This window comes from Lepidochelys kempii, chromosome 18 (assembly GCF_965140265.1).
Source record: "Lepidochelys kempii isolate rLepKem1 chromosome 18, rLepKem1.hap2, whole genome shotgun sequence".
Taxonomy (NCBI): Eukaryota; Metazoa; Chordata; order Testudines; family Cheloniidae; genus Lepidochelys; species Lepidochelys kempii.
In genome coordinates, this window is record NC_133273.1 from 19,718,167 (window position 1) to 19,735,742 (window position 17,576).

The following is a 17,576-nucleotide window of genomic DNA, read 5'->3' on the forward strand; positions in this document are numbered from 1 at the left end:
AAACTGTTGGCTGAGATAAACATTTTTGAAAAATCAAAATCAAAATATTTCCCTAAATTGGTTATTTTATGACTTTGCTGATTTGGCTTCTTAGATCCACTCTCCACTCAGCTTCTTCAAAACATTGTCCCAATAAGGACTATAACCTTTCAAAAGCAACCTAGAAAGCTGTACCCACTATCTTGCACATGCTTTTTTCATGAGTAAAGCTGTCGTGTGCAAATTGGGTAAAGTCCTAGCTAACTTACAACAAATAAAGCTTGTGTACATAAGAGTTTTGAATGCCCAAAGACTAAGCCAAGAAAATGTACATGCACAAGCTTTCATGGGCAAAACAAGAGGGATGAGATTCCCTGTGCTTGATACAGATAACAAGATTTGTTCTAGCATCATGACTGGTTTTGAATCTTTTCATCGTCAGTACACAATCTCTGATTAGGTTTTGCAAATTGTATTGCTCATTTTTTACAATTCACACCTTGTTGAACTCTTCTATTTTTAAGTGTGTATTCAGCATAGCAAGAGCTGAGCTGTTATTGTATTATGAGTATCTTTAAACTAAAAAGAAAAGGAGTACTTGTGGCACCTTCGAGACTAACAAATTTATTGGAGCATAAGCTTTCGTGAGCTACAGCTCACTGCATCGGATGAGTCTGAATGCATCCGATGAAGTGAGCTGTAGCTCACGAAAGCTTATGCTCCAATAAATTGGTTAGTCTCTAAGGTGCCACAAGTCCTCCTTTTCTTTTTGCGAATACAGACTAACACAGCTGCTACTCTGAAACCTATCTTTAAACTGTTGGGGCAGGGCCTGCCTTTAGATATCTCAACATTTTGAGAGTAAATTTGATGTAAAGTTCTTCATTTCTTGCTTCCAGCAGCAATTGAAAAACCTAATCTTCAGATATTTTTGCATCTGCTTTCCTAAATTATCTTAACCATATTGTTGGCAGTTTTCTTCCTGGAAGGCATTAAAATACATGTATAAGAGGTGCTACATACATAAATATGACTAATTGATAAAAGAATATTCAACCCCCATAATTTTAATGTAAATAACTATAACACAAACTAATTTTGTATTAATAACTGACTAAAATATTAAACAGTGGAAAAATATTTGCTGCAGATTTTCTATACACCTTCAACAGAATCTGTCATAGGATAAAGAAAAGGAGTACTTGTGGCACCTTAGAGACTAACCAATTTATTTGAGCATGAGCTTTCGTGAGCTACAGCTCACTTCATCAGATGTTTACCGTGGAAACTGCAGCAGACTTTATATACACACAGAAATCATGAAACAATACCTCCTCCCACCCCACTGTCCTGCTGGTAATAGCTTATCTAAAGTGATCAACAGGTGGGCCATTTCCAGCACAAATCCAGGTTTTCTCACCCTCCACCCCCCCACACAAATTCACTCTCCTGCTGGTGCTAGCCCATCCAAAGTGACAACTCTTTACATAATCAAGTCGGGCTATTTCCTGCATAGATCAAGGTTTTCTCACATCCCCCCCACCCCCATACACACACAAACTCACTCTCCTGCTGGTAATAGCTCATCTAAACTGACCATTCTCCAGGTTTAAATCCAAGTTAAACCAGAACATCTGGGGGGGGGGGGGGGTAGGAAAAAACAAGAGGAAACAGGCTACCTTGCATAATGACTTAGCCACTCCCAGTCTCTATTTAAGCCTAAATTAATAGTATCCAATTTGCAAATGAATTCCAATTCAGCAGTTTCTCGCTGGAGTCTGGATTTGAAGTTTTTTTGTTTTAAGATAGCGACCTTCATGTCTGTGATTGCGTGACCAGCTCACGAAAGCTCATGCTCAAATAAATTGGTTAGTCTCTAAGGTGCCACAAGTACTCCTTTTCTTTTTGCGAATACAGACTAACACGGCTGTTCCTCTGAAACCTGTCATAGGATAATTTGTTAAAGCAATTTAGACAAGAGATTTTCTTCACATGCCTAATTGAATGTTCATCTCTAGTTTGCCTAGCCCAAAAAGCTTAGTTGTAATGTGGAATGAACAGGATGGTGGGGTTAAAGGAGAAGGGAAAAAATTAGATAAACCTCAGGGTTTAACAAATGGTACTGTAAGATGTGCAGAGGTGCTTCTAGCTGGGATAGCTCCTATTGACTGCCAGTAGGGAAATTCTTTTCAGCTTGCCTGGAAGTGCCACTTAATATAAATCATAAGGGTCACTGAGTTGAAATGTGACTTGGTAACATTCAAGATGTACCCACATAAGATCTACAAAGTGGGTGGTGTATTCTGCTAGTTGTTTACATCAGCACTAAAGTCTAGCCACCAGCTGACAAGAGGCAAGAGATAGAAAGGATCCTCTCATCTCTCTAAGGTCACGATGGGTAGTCTTAAAATCTATCATCTGTCTATTTTTTCCAAGTTGGAATGGAAGAGACAATGCCCACTGTAAACTTGGATGTGAAATGAAATGCCGAAGCCAAAGACGACGGATAAGTGTGGGTCCACTAAGGTACGTAGGCCTAAGTCCCATTTTTAGGCACCGGTCTGATCCACAAAACTCCCCTAATGCTGCAAGTGCCTAAACTCACTTGGTGCCTAGGTTTTATCCCTCTGGGAATGTGTACTGCAGCCTCACTCTTGGCAGCTGGATACCTATCTCCTGTCTGAGCATGTGTGCTGCTGCCTCATGATAGGCATCTGACTGCCTATCTCCTGCCTACATTCCAGAGTGATTCGCAAACTGATAGAAAGGAGTTCAGCTGCCCAAGTCACACATGGGCACCCAGTCTGGGAGGCAGCCTCTGAGCGTGCCTACTGCATCAGGCCCCTCAGGCATGTTCACACAGAACTGCCCAGGGAGTGTGAGGCTTCATCAGTCTCTCCTACTGAAGTTGTTACAATTTAATCCTCAATTATTTGGGTCAGAGATGGTATTAGAATGACTCTATAAACTAGTGGGTAGGGCACTCATCTGAGAGGTAACAGACCCTTGTTCAAATCCCTTCTCTCCCTCAGGAGGGAGGGATGTGAACTAGGGGTTTCCCACAGCCTGGGCAAGTATTCTATCCACTAGACTAAATGTTATACGGGAGCTTCTGCCCCTATTCTGCCATAATTGTCAATCCCTGCACACAACTTAGGTGGCTGAGTGCCTATCATCTCTCAGTTTCTGGATCACTAGCAAAGCTAGGGGCCTTCATGCAGTTTGGATTCAGGCATATATCTCCTATGCAGCGTCTCCCACGAGCTAGTTTAGGTGGCTTCTCACTTAGCATGCTAGCTTTGATGACTGCAGTCTAAGGTACCTATCTCCCCATTCATTGTAGGGAGTCTAGGTCTCTAATTTAGGCTTTGTGGATTGCAGTGTTCCTGTGATTTTTCTAGGCACCATGACACTCAATGTTGCAATGGCTAAATCCCTTCATTGATCCCACCTTAAATGCCAGAGGCAGCTAGGGACGTTTCTTTTACTATCCTGCATAGGAATGAGGCTTTAGGAGCAGTGTGTGGAAAGAAATTCAACTTGCAACTGTGGAAAGATTTGACCATCTGATTGAGCTGTAAGGTCTAGATCACGAGGATGACTTGGACAAGGCTTCTGGAAGACTGAGCAACTCATTCTTAATAACAAGACAATGTTATAGTTAACAGTGGAAGAAGTTAAACCCTCATAGTAAACATGACTAAGTTCCTTAGTTTTTATTGTTTTATAACCACAGTATTTATAAACTCTTTAAAGTAGTATGTGTTGGATGAATACTAATAGCAATGTTGGGATTTTTGTTTGTTTTCTGCTCATTTCATAAACTTGCCTAAGAGTCAATTAAAATGCTGAATTAATCAGCAAAGTATTGTTGATAGAATTGTTAGATATTTTTCCTATCAAACAATGTTTCTGTTTTTGCATACATATCCACTGTAAATTTAAGTACAATACTAAACATTTACAACCATGCAGGGGCAGTCCAGGATCTAATGTAAGAAAATTAAACTTTGTGGAGTTTAATAGATCAGTCTGTAAACAAAGGTTAGAGAGCCACCTAGTGGTGCAAAATAATGCATAATCTACACTCAGTTTATCAACAATGCCAAGCCACTTAAGTACTCCCTTCTTATTGCCAGTCAGCAATGTTTCATAAAAACATGGACAGGCCACATGTACCTAAGACCAGAAACATACTGCTAATAGTGCATTTTTTGTTAATAGTTTCCCTATCTAATTCAAACTTATTTGTACTATCCCAGGAATAGCAATTGTTACTTGTCCTATTGATTATATTCCAAAAGTAGTGTATAGTCATGGAAATGATACTTTTTTTAAAAATGCATACATGGAAATGAGGGTAGGGAGAAGAATTACTATGTTCATGTCTATTCAACTGAGAAACACACCTTTAACTGAAAAGGCAAAAAATTCTCAGCATAGGAACACTGATATCAAACAGAGAACAGTATGGAAAGCATGGTTAATTATACACCACATTTGCATGATATAAAATAAACACACTGATTAACTTTATATTACTGGAATTCAGTGGAGATTTAGTGCTCAAGAGGGAGGAGGGATGCCAACAGTATTTTTGGCTAGAGCCAGGTAGTAAGCACAGGTGTTGTACAATCTTCCCCATGCAGTTCAGATCACCAGCCTCACTTCTGCCTCTTGGTAGTCAAATTCCAGGCTCCTCTTCAGAGGTGAATGCTCTATAATGCCTCATTAATTGTGTGTGTTGTAGGGGCTAGTATTTGAGGATGCCAAGTGTTCACTACGGTCTAAGATTAGATCACTAAAATCAGTTTCAAAAGGAGATAGTTTGATGCCAAGGATTCAAAATCTGAAAATTCCTGAATTTAAGAAACACTCTTTCTTGGAATAAAAGATACACTCCCGCTATAAACACAATAGAATACTTGGACTAGGCTTGCAGCTCTGGAGAACAACTTCTCCATCAAATGGAGGTGCAGAAACCCAAAAAATAAACATACTGCAGAGTCCTGATATAGCATTGTGATCTTTGTAGTATAACACTGAACTGTTGCAATGCAAAATCTTCAAGTGTGGATACTTCACAATGAAAACATTTCCTTGGAACGTCAGGACATCATACTGCAATTACTGTGCAGCTCTCTTCTTCCTCATTTGGCACAATCTCCTCCCAACTCTAAGCATATGCTTTGCTGAATCAGGACCTAGGAGAGATCCTGGTGACTTCTCTCCAATTATCCAGCACTCCCAGCACACTGCTTCACATGCACCAGGCAGTCTTCAATTCAGTCAGCCGGACATCAGGCAATCCATTTGCAGCTGCAATCAAACCCTGAGCTCCTCCGGCATCTCATGCAGAGACAGTCAATATGACACTAGAGCTACAGTTTGAGTATCACTGGGATAGTCCAACCCCACTGTCTTTAAAACAGACATATGAAATCCCTTGCTTTACTAGGAAAGTCAAGTTTCCCTTCCTAAGACAAAGTCAATTGAGTACCCACATCCTGATTTGCCTGTTTCCTGAGCTGAATTTCTCTAAAATTTCATGATAATGGTACATCCGAGACATTTGATTAAATGTTTTTTTATTTCTATGTACAATCTTAGTAATTCTTGAAGTTGTTTTTCACATTAGCTTTCAGTGTCTGAAAAGCTGAACTTTCGAAGTACACCAAAGGGAAGTTCATACAGGGCTACGCTTCCATCCCCACAGACAAAGACTGCGTCTACACTACAAGCACTACAGCAGGACAGCGGCAGCACTGCAGACACTTGCTATAGCACCAGAAGGGTTTCTGTGAGTCAGTCCACCCCCTCGAGAGACTATAGCTAGGTTGATGGAAGAATTCTTCGGTTGACTTCGCTGCGTCTACACTGGGGCTTAGGTCGGCTTAACTATGTCTCTCATGGGTGTCAATTATTCACACCCAAATGACATAGCTAGATCAATCCAAGTTTTAGGTATACACCTGGCCTAAGGCTATAAACTAGTAACACACATACATGAGACAGTGAATACATCACAACATGCCACCATATTAAAAGTATCTTCCATATGCTAGTCTATTCCCCCCTCCGCCCCTCAAAACGTTACCCTAACAATACCAGTAGAAGTTAAGAGTATCAGTAGAGTTATTTGAAGTTTAAAAAAAACAACAGAAAAAGATCTTTGGCAACAACACCACCACCACCACCACTTTTTGGAGGAGGCAAAGAGAAAAAAATTTGTCATATCCCCTAAAATTAACCCCACTAACATTTTGGAGAATGTGAGCGTGGCATACACATTTACAGACAGATAGAAATTGTTCCTGCTGATTATCTAATTTCCTACATGAATGCATGAGTGGCATTTCTGTACTTCCTGAGCAATAAGACACAACAGACTATGCATTGTGATGGATAGCCAGATTGCTTAATGTTGTTGTGGTCACACTATAACTGCATTTCCATTTTTGTCAAACTTCTTCACAAAAGGCCCTACTCAGTGGGACTCTTCCTTATGACTTCAGCGGGAGTTGGATCAGGCCCAAAGTCAATTAAAAAGAGAGAGAGAGAGAGAGAGAGAGAGACTCAGAAGATGAAAACAGGGCTTGCTTTCTGACACTTGCTTTGGATAGAAAACCTTTTGGGTTTAGTTACTAAACATTATATAACTGAGCTGTAAAACAGCAATAGACATATCCACAGATCACTCCAAGCAGGAAAATTAGCCACATAATACTATATCATCTCAATTATTCCCTAAGAAATGGTACAGTAGCAGAGAAAAAAGATTTGATATTGTTTTTAAATACTGCTTTTATTTTAAATTAACAAAAACACTTTGAAGCCTAAGACACTGTTGGATCACAACCCTATCTCTTCAGACACTGGCAGTGTAAAGCCAGTTTCAAGAAAGTGATTTTTTTTTTAAACAAATAAAGGTCCTCCATTACATACACACATAAAATGGCCCTGGTTCAGATTCTGAACAGCTCAAATTTAAAACTGGAGAGTTTTTTAGCCCCCAGACATTCTATAATTGTAACAACAAAACTCTATGCCTGATTTATTGTATAATAATTCACATCTATACATGATATGATGGCACTTGGTCTTCAGCCTCCTGCCTGAATGCATCTATTTGTGAGTTATTACAAAATAATTCACACCCTGCCATATCTTATTGTTTCATTTACACTGGAAAAACTCTCACCTTTCTATGATGGAATATTGACTTCCTAAGCAACCGAATACCTCTTATTACAAAAAGAAGTGACCAGGCATTTTCTAATTACTTTTAATCAGCATTTGTTACTAGGTTGTCATTTATATTATGGACAAACCCATCAGATTTAGCAGAATGTCATGTGTATACTGGGGGCAGTGTCAGAAGAGAAGTGGCTTAATTTTGCCCTGCTGTAATCCTGGTATAAACTCCATCTGTTTACACTGGGACCTGATTCTGTTCTCACCTACATGGTGAAAATAAGGAGCAATTCCACTAAAATCATTTGTCATACTAGTATAAAATTGAGGGGAAAATTGGGCCCCATAGCTGAATTTGATGCTAGATTTCATTCTTTTTCCATACTCTACCAAACTAATTTCTCCTTCTCTAGTTTAGCAGCAAGTGAAACATTTGTTGGGCTTTTGCAATTCATGCTACACTGCACAGGGATAGAATTTCACAGCATTGAAACCACTTTACCATACCAATGTCGTATCTGAAATTAATCGAAGATGCTACTGAGTTCCTTTGTTTGTTTTTTTAAAATTCCTCCGATGTACGTACAAATGATTGGAGTATAAACATATAGAACCTGATTCTCCACTCTCTTGCATCTTGTATAACCATTTACACCTCTGCAAAGTCAGGGAAAAATATTACTGGGTGTAGCTGAGCAGAGAAGTATCACTTGGTAGCACTCAACATGCACTTTGGGTGCTAGGCACTGGAGAAACAGGCCCATGCTACAGCAACACTGTAATAACACTGTTTATGAGTGGCATCTTACAATTGCTTAAGTGCCGCTAGAGTTACTGTGACTTTTTTATCTGTTTTCTGTGAATATTCATATGCACGATGGTTGTGGAGACAAAATGTCATGGTGTGTTTATATGAATTTTGACAACAAAAAAGTGAATTATTCATTTACTCATCCTGTTTATAAAATGTTCAGGTGTCCAACCAGGCAACAGAAGTAATACTGTCTTAAAGGACCAGCAATACAGAGCAAATAGTGATTTACAAATAGCAAATATTCCAATAGTCCTAGGGAATAATTCCCAAATAATTACAGCTGAAGTGTATTTACATATAAATAGTAGAAGAATGTCAAATAACCCAAAAATGATATTCTACTAATGGATAATTCATGATCAAAAACAGGGGTTAAATTTGACAAATGAACTGACTGCTGTGAATAGTATGCCCACCTCTAGTCATGGAGCTTCTGGGCTATTCACCTGAAGCACCCTGTACAATCCTCCCTTGTGCTTTCCTAGTTACAGCACTACTGCTTCTCACATGTCCACTTTATATACCTCATAGACAGTTCCATCGGCACAATGCAGTACCCCATGCCCCTGTCGCTGGTCCAGGATCCAGTCTCCTTCATACTTATCACCATTCCTGAAACAACCAACCAGGAGAAAATTCTTAATGTTTACATGCTTTGTGACTTGGTAGATAAAATAAAGTGCTATCCTGGAAAACCAGGGCTTGTAAACCTGCAGGATAAACCATTAAAAGTAAACAGCAGCAGCAAATAAGCATGGTCACAGAGAAGTCAGCATGACAGTGCCAACAACCGTCAACTGGCACTTCCTCCAGGAAGTAGGCAACCATCTGGAAGTGCTTAATTTAGCCAGCTCCCACCACTGGCCTTCAAAGTTTTTTCACCTCAGAGACAGACAATGGATGATACATTGCAAGAGTTAGCTCTATATGAGACCCTTCCCTTTATTCCCACAGGTAAGGCAAAGGTAAGGTACAACTCCCTTTGCAACCAAGGTAAGCCAACAGATCGAGTAGATCAGCATGACAGGCTATGGAAATGGCTTGTTAGCAGACTCTTATTATTCCTATTAACAGAAGTCCTCTATAGTTCCCTACTGAGTAAGAATGATTGATCAGCTTCTATCATGCTGTCAAGCCTTTTCTGGCATTGTTATTCTTCTTTCATTGTATGCTTACTTATACGCTGGTATGTGATCAGTGGGGGCTACTATCCATGCACAGCCAAAATAGAAACAGAAAATAGAAAACAAAGTGCAAAGCATAAGCACAGGGCCTGATCCAAATCCCACTAAAGTCTATGATAAGATTTCCACCTTGACTTCAGAGGCTTTGGATAAATCCAAAGTGTAAATTAGTTTTGCTGAGCTATCTTTTGACTCTACAGTCAATGGCACATGGAGTCTCTGCAACTAAAACTTCAGGACTCAGAATTCCAGCCAAATAAAACATTAACCTAGTAATTCCGGTCCACACAGAAAGCCGTTGATAGTCATGCTCAAGCGTGGGTTTTGGTGAGGCTGAACTTTATTGTAAATATATTGTATTTAGATAACCACATGACTTTTGAAAGTTTTTTAATCTAAAAAACAAGATGTTAACAAGTGGCAAATCCAGAGCTAATCAGTTTTTGACAGAGCTGTGTGTTACTGGCATAGCTAAAGCAGTACCACAGTGAAGTACTAATGATTTACAAGCAATTAGAGCAGCAATGCTTGCACTGTGATTGCCAGCATTTCTTGTGTAAATTTATCTTTTTAGGAGTTTAATATCTCAGCTTAGGCTATAGACTGAAACGCCACATATAAAATCTTAACTTTTGAATTCATGTGGCTCTCTTTAAAATACAGCAGTACTAATTAATTTTAAAAAAAGCCTTTTGACATTCTTGCAATTTAAATATAGCTTTTGTATTTCACTCTGAAAACCTAAAACCCTTTATGTCTTTTTAAAGAACCCTTTCAGAAAGTCCGTCAGTAGTGCATGTGGACTTGGTACATATGTCCAACAGCTGAACACCAACTCAAACAAAATTCTGTCCAGCTTCCATGTTGAAGAAGTCCATGCAATACCTCAAAAGAGATGAAAAATCAACTTCCTAACCTCACATAGGTTTTCATGGTGTGGAACCTGCATGGATTGTTTTTGCTTAATTGGATCCAAAGAATCTCTATGTACAATACTCATTAGCAGGACAGAGGGTAATCACTCCAAAGGGATCAGACAAATTACAGTGTGCTTGAGACAATTTTTAAACTTTCAAATTTCCACAGAAGTTTTTCTTGTTTTGATTTCATAAAACAAGGACAATAAAAATGGAATTAAGAGTTTGCGGTTCAACACAAAATGTAATAAAATTCAGAACTGAGGGGAACTTAAATATTGGAGAAGATGTAATTACTTGTTACAAGATCCAAATCAAAGGATAATCTTTTATACATGCAAAATGTGAACTGCTAGATCTAGGCATAACAGGGTGAGTTTCACCTTAACTCACTTTCCCAATTTTTGCATGTTTAATCCAGCCCCTAAATGTTATATTAACAAGAGCAAAACAACTAATACAATAACATTAAAAACTTACTTGAAGGTCATTTTCCCTCCTCCATGTTTCTTATTATTGTGAAAGGTTCCTTGATAAGTTTGTCCATCCTTGTCAACAAGTAATCCATGTCCTAAATAATAATAAATAGAAAAATCTTTAGCAGACACATAAACAACCTCTAGAGGCAGGAAATATCCTTACAGATCCCTGCAATAAAATCCCTTAATATGTGGGTTTTGAATATAGTTAACTTCTAAACTGCACAGAAAATATCTACTTCAAACTCACGGCATAGCCAATTGATGAAGGTTTAGCAAAAAATCAAACAATTTGGGTTTTAATTATAGAAAGTTTTACCAAACTTTGGTGGACTACAAATCAGGTCAGAAGTTGTTGTTTATTTCAGTGGCACCCATCACATGCTAGGTGCTGTAAGAACTAAAGCCCTGATCCTACAGAAAGACACACACACACACTTAACTTTTATGCATTGACAGTAGTCCCATTAAAATTATCAGAGCTACTCACAGTGTATCTAGTCAAGTAAGTGGTCCTGTCCCCCAAATTTGAACATTCTATGGACTCAGTCCTGAAAACAATCACATAGGTAAGTAGCTTGACTTCAATGGGATTAATTACATGCATAAAATGGGACTACTCATGTGTGCAGAGTTACTCATCTGTGCAAATAATTGCATGATCAGGCCTTTTGTTATCTCACAAAGGGCACCACAAATTTTGCATGAAAACCTATCTAGTTCTAGCTGAATAAATATAAGAATGGGCTTATTTCAAATCTCCAGAGGTTTGCGTTAAACTCATTCTCATCATCCCAAATGTTCACTCTACCACACTCCAGTCAATTAAAGTGTAAACACAGTCAGTGCCAAATTCAGTTGTAGCGTAAGCAGGTGCAATTTAACTCAAATTAAGTCAATGGAGTTGTACTTACACTGAATTTGGCCACCAAAATGCAAGAGAGTCCTTGGGTTAATCTGTTGTAAATGAACTTTTCTAACTAAGTTTGCTATGCTTGAGACACTCTTGGGGGAAGGTGAAAGGAGACAGACAGTGAAGGGATTTTACCCCAATTAGTAAATAAGGCCTATTTCAGCAAGATACACGTGACTAATCTTAATAACATACTCCAATGAATTCAGTGGAACCACTTACATGCTTAAAGTTAGGCCTGACCTTGCTGAATCAGGGACTTTCTACTATTCTGTGTGTATAATGCCTAGCACAACAGGGCCCCACTCTTGGTTGATTCCTATGCACTGTTGTCATAACTGTGATTAATAATGAATAAAATAATAATAATAATAATTAACCAGGACCTCAATTACTTTAGAGTGAATTTTAATTAAAGTTTCCTCTCAGACTTTAACTTACCTGCTCTCATTCCATAGGAGAACTCCCCTTCATATTTCCCACCATCTTTGTACTGCATGACTCCATGTCCATGGAGCTCTCCAGAAACGAACTGACCTGAGTAAGTGTTTCCTTGAAGCAAATATATCGGAAAGTAAAGTGGAAAAAAGAAATAATAGCTGTCTCAAATGTGGTTTAATATTTTTTTTTTTAAGTCTAAAGAGTGCTAATAAAGAAAGGTTCCTACTGTACCTTACTTACAGAGCAGTGGTAGAAGGTATTTTAAAAAAGTCATAAAGTGAATAATTAATAATGGCTTTTTATTATCAGTACAGTCAAATGAAGAAAAAAACTGTTCATTAGGTCTTTATCTTAAAACTAATGAATCATAATCCATGTTCCTTCAGGTCTTTAAAACTGAGGCATCTTAAAAATGGCAGTGACTTGTTAAAAAAAGATTCATAATATGTTCTTTTATGGTTAAGAAATGTATAAGAAGTACTTTAATTTCATAGTCAACTTAACAGCTTTTTGATGGCATGTAGTCATTCAAATCTTCTGTATGAAGCCTGGGAAATCAGGAGCTTGGTACTAAAAATACAGGACTGTACAGTGAATTTGTCTGTGCCTATACCATCCCAGAATGAGAAATAATTATATTTTTCTGTCAAGCATTTACCCAATTTATTCATAGAATAAAAGGTTACATGGGCTCCACCCCATACCTGCTACGTGCCAGCCACCACAGAGTGCCAATCGCTAGGGCTGGGGGTAGAGGGGAAGTGACTTACCCTCAGGTCAAAAAGGAAGCAGAGGTGAGGACTTACAGTTCCTTCCTATAATATCTCCTGGGGCAGCACAATCACATGATGCCCCACATTTAGGGCTGAATTTAAATAATTTTTGGGTAAGGAGTAGCTCATGAAGAGTTTCTCTCTATTCAAGAAAGGAAAAAGGAGAGGTGTGCCAGCTGGGGTATAGGTTCATTGACAAATCCCTGTGTGAGAACATACACAAGATCCGCTCACTAATCACAGGGTGATTAATCCTTTACTTTCTTACAAGATCAGGGCTGAAAGAGTTTGATGCAGGTGTAGGGATCTGCCTGTGAGATCCTTATTTAGTCTCTAAGGTGCCACAAGTATTCCTTTTCTTATTGTCAAAGATAAGAGACATCCTTCTGGTTTACACCATTACCCCTCGCCCACTATTACATGCACTTTGCTTGGAGTTAACCAAAAGTCAACATAATCCAGTATAAAACAGCAAACACATGAAAACCTGAAAAAAATAGGATTTACAGTGGAAACCCAGAAAAACTCTTATTTAGAGCAAAGCAAGGTGGCAACTTACAATATAGATAGGTATCAAATGTACTTTTTTCTACATATCCTTGTAAAAGGATAAAATTTATATTAAAAAGTATGGTGTATTCCAGGGAAAAGAACTAACCTGTAGATGCCCAGTATCGCAATCCATTTCCCATAATTTCTCCATCTACAAACTCGCCTTCATAATAACTTCTATCCTTAAATAACAGCTTACCATGACCTAGGAAACAATATGTTACTTCAAATGCTTTCTGAATGACAATAGACTTCTTATAATCTCAGAGACACTACATCTAATTGTTTGAGCAGTAAAGCGAGAATCAGGGCTTCTGAATTTCAACCTCAGCAATGTGTGTGACTTAATGTGCAGCCCTGGGCAAGCTACTTCTCCACTCTGACTTGATTTACCCATTTGCAGAAAGGAGATAAAACTACTCATCTTACAGAGGTTTTGTGAGACTTATTTCATGCTTTTAAAGAATCTTAATCTATTTTAGGTATTCCTAACACTTATCAAAATAATGTTTAGGCACCTAGTCTCTTGATGAAAGGAAGTGCAGAAGTGTTAAGTATTTTATGTGTAGGGTGAAAACCTGGCCCCAGTGAAGTCAATGGGAGGTTTGCCAGTGACTTCATTGGGGCCAGGATTTCATCTCTAGAGGTTGTAAATTTTGGAAGACAAAGACTTCGTTTTCATACCAGTCTGTAAGCACCTAATATAAGGTTGCAAATATAATAGATTCTCATTATTTGTACAAAAACAAAAGAAAGAAAATTACTGTTTTTTGTTTTATTTGTAAAATATAAACAAAAGTCTTAGAGAACAGTCAAGTGACGCTTGTTTCCAGAGGATGAGAGAACATTGAGTTGAGCTCTTGAACAACAATATTCTTAACTCCTTATTCCTCACATATTTCTAGCAAGTTAAACTCTGAATGACTATGTATGATGCACCCAATTCAGAAAGAAGTAAAGACGTGCTGGAGCATGAGCAGGCACATATGACACACAGGTTTCAGAGTAGCAGCCGTGTTAGTCTGTATTCGCAAAAAGAAAAGGAGGACTAGTGGCACCTTAGAGACTAACCAATTTATTTGAGCATAAGCTTTCGTGAGCTACAGCTCATTTCATCGGATGAAAGCTCACGCTCAAATAAATTGGTTAGTCTCTAAGGTGCCACAAGTACTCCTTTTCTTTTTATGACACACAGTGAAGAAGGAGAGAGGATAACACCCATTCCAAGGATATAATGGACTACAAGAAAGGATCTATGAAGAATGGGGTGAAGGGGCAGTTTCTCTGTTACTGATTTGTGGCCTTTGGCCAAAAGGCTCTGTTCACCTAAAAGGATTTACACCTTTCTAGATCCTATAGACCTAAAAATCTCTGCAGATTTTTGCTCTGGATGCAACTAACCTACTCAGGAAGAAAAAACAAAACTTTCCTCTTGTTACAATTCTGGCTAAGCAGAGCTCTTTGTGGTGGATACTCCATGTACAGGGTCTCCCGTTTCCAGGGCTGACACTCTGCCAGATTCATGACACCCAAGCTTTGTGTATTTGTGGCCATAAAGTCTATTTTTTTTTTACACTTAAGAACTAAAGACTGTGATGTCCATGACACCAATTATGGTTATGGATCGCTGTCACTGCTTAGCAGAGTCATACATAATCTTACTTTAGCTTCAGTGTTTAATACTGTTTCTACAGAAATTTTACAAATTAAAAAAGTTAGATAAGTGAACTAAAATTTCCCTTCATTGTCAGGGGATAAAACTATCTCCCCTTACCATGTTTTCTTCCTTGTTTCCATTCTCCTTCATATTGAAAAAAAGAATTAGAATAAACATACAGTCCATATCCTGAAAAACAAGACAAATACTAGGTAAGAAGATGAGATTTCTGGAACTATTTAGCTGAATAATAAAAAGTCATACTTGAATGCTGAAAGAACGGGTAATAGAAAAGAAATAGTTGTTTTCGGTAGATTTGTATACACATCTGCATAGACATTTTGTATCTTGAACTATTAAATAACATTTACACCAAAATAAACATAGGAATTTGTTTGCTATTTACAGAAACATCTTATAAACATGGGCATCTAGATACTACGTTGTTGAGTTTATTATAAATGTTCCTAATCCATCTATGTCAAAAATATTATCTGGCATGCCATAACTTGTATAAGTCAAGAATAAGCACACATAAAAAGAAGCAATCTTTGTAAGGGGAAGACTTTTTTGTTTTGTTTAAAACAGCTTAAATACCGGAACAAAGATATACACTCCCTCTTTATTTTAGCAAGAAACAAGTTTCCCTACTTGTACTGTGTCTTAAATCTGTTCGTTCAAAGCTCTCTCCTAGAAAAAACGAGGCAGGAGGTAGGACTGACCTTAAAGTAACGCGTGTTCTCTATGCTAACAGTTTAATTGATTATCATGTCTAGTGATCTCGTTCCTCAGGGGCTAAGTTCTCGTTTATACTATGAAGTGGTTCCCTTCTAGAAATCCAGCTTCGGGGCTCAGGCGCAGCGACCCCTCTACAGAGCCTTCTGCCCACCCGGTGCTCAAACAGACAGAAGAGCCCCCCCGGCCCGCCCCGCCCCGGTGAGAGCGCTGCTCCCACACACCCGCCCCTCCTCCCGGCCTGGTGTGCGCGCGCACGCTCCTCCCTTCGCCTCCTTCAGGGCGCGGACAGACGGACACCCCCCCCCCCCATGCAGACAGGCAGGCGGACCGACCGACGGCCCGAGCCCTCACCTTCCCGCCGCTGAGCCTGCCCCGCCCCTAAGTAGTAACCAGGCCTGGGGGCCGCCATCTGGCCTGGGAGTAGCGACGCCAGACCTTGGCAACCGTATCCTGCCGGCCATTGGCTCCCTGGTAGCTAGGGGCGGGACTTCTCCCTCTCCCCCCCCTCCCGGCCGCTGTACGCATGCGTCTCTATCTCTTTCTTCCCCCCCACCCTCTTCCAAGGGCTTCTCTGCTCTACTGCATGCCTGCTGGTGACATGCTAGTCAGACATATGGGGGGACATTTTCACTGCCCATTTCCCCCCCCTTCAAGGATTTGGGGGAAGCACATTCCCAGCTGAGTGGGCGAGGGCTACAACATGCCTAGGTTTAGAACTGTTACTGTTATTTTGTGTAAATAATACAGAACAGCAGGGCCCATCAGGATCCAGGCCCCAAATAATAAAAACATGGTCCCTGCCCCAAAGAGTTTACAATCCGAGAACCAGATCCTGCAAGCTTGTGCACAGGTAGTGCCTGTATGGGGGGTCTCTGACTTCAATGGCCCTCCATGTGGGCAGGAATAAGTGGCAGGATCAGGGTTTAATGAAGCGCAGATACTGCAGTGATGAGGTCCACAGAAATACAAAGAAAGAGAACCACTATTATTTAATATGTACATTAGCAGTATTAACAATGTCAAGCATTCAAAAATCATGAGTCAGAACAGAAAAAAAATCACAAGGTTGGCTTAAAAATCATGAAATGTTAAAAGTAATATATTTTGGTTCTTTTTATTTGCCTTCTGGTTTTGGAACCTTTAGGGATTAGCTCTTCAAGGTTTTGTTTGTTTGTTTCTTGTTTTTCATCCAACAAACAAAAGCTGGAAACTTACTTTTAAAAAAATGCAAACTAAGATTGTCCTGTAGTCCAAGGAGGACCCTCAACAAATTGGAACTTTAAGCAAAATACCAAATATCACAAGACTTATGATAAAACTGCATCTCCTGTGCTAATAGGACAATTTAAATCAGCGAGGTTTGACTATTTCTAATGTCAATTTTAATACTAGGATCTTCATATTCTGATTCCTGCATTCAGTTTCAAACTTGAAAAATGTTTCATTTTGTTTTTTTAACAAGTTCTAAGTGAAAGCATAAGGCAAATCCTCACCCCCCCAGTAGCGGCTGTTGTGGTTAGAAAAGGGAAATTTGAATCAGGGTTCCTCAAATCCATTTCTGGCTCTGCCATTGATTTATTATGTGATCTTGGAGAAATTATTTTACCTTTCCCCATCTGTATAATTATGATTTATTCTTTGTAATACAGCAGTAATACAGAGCCTCTAACAAGCCCCTCTGTGCTTGGGATACTGTATCTAATAATACTTAGCTACTTCTCAGGTGTATTGTGAGAATATAAACCTTGTAAAATGTTTTGAGATTCTTTGAAGAAAAATGCTATACATGTTTAAAAATGTAGTGATGAGTGTGATATAACTGTCTGGACATATAGTTGTGCAAACCATTACTACTGTTCCAATACATAAAGAAAAATATTTTGGAAATTAATTTAGAAAATCAGGTTTAATCAAAGAGCACTGGGTGAGGGATTT

General features: G+C 39.0%; 1 protein-coding gene across 1 annotated transcript in view; it reads right to left on the reverse strand.

Moving 5' to 3' along the window:
* Positions 1-16,050, reverse strand: part of MORN1 (MORN repeat containing 1) — a 270,992-nt gene extending 254,942 nt beyond the window's left edge. The window contains 6 exon segments of the mRNA XM_073316712.1: positions 8,512-8,599; positions 10,569-10,659; positions 11,922-12,032; positions 13,353-13,451; positions 15,021-15,092; positions 15,993-16,050. Of these exon segments, the coding sequence (XP_073172813.1) occupies positions 8,512-8,599; positions 10,569-10,659; positions 11,922-12,032; positions 13,353-13,451; positions 15,021-15,092; positions 15,993-16,050 (519 nt within the window).
* Between the last annotated feature and the right edge of the window lie 1,526 nt (positions 16,051-17,576).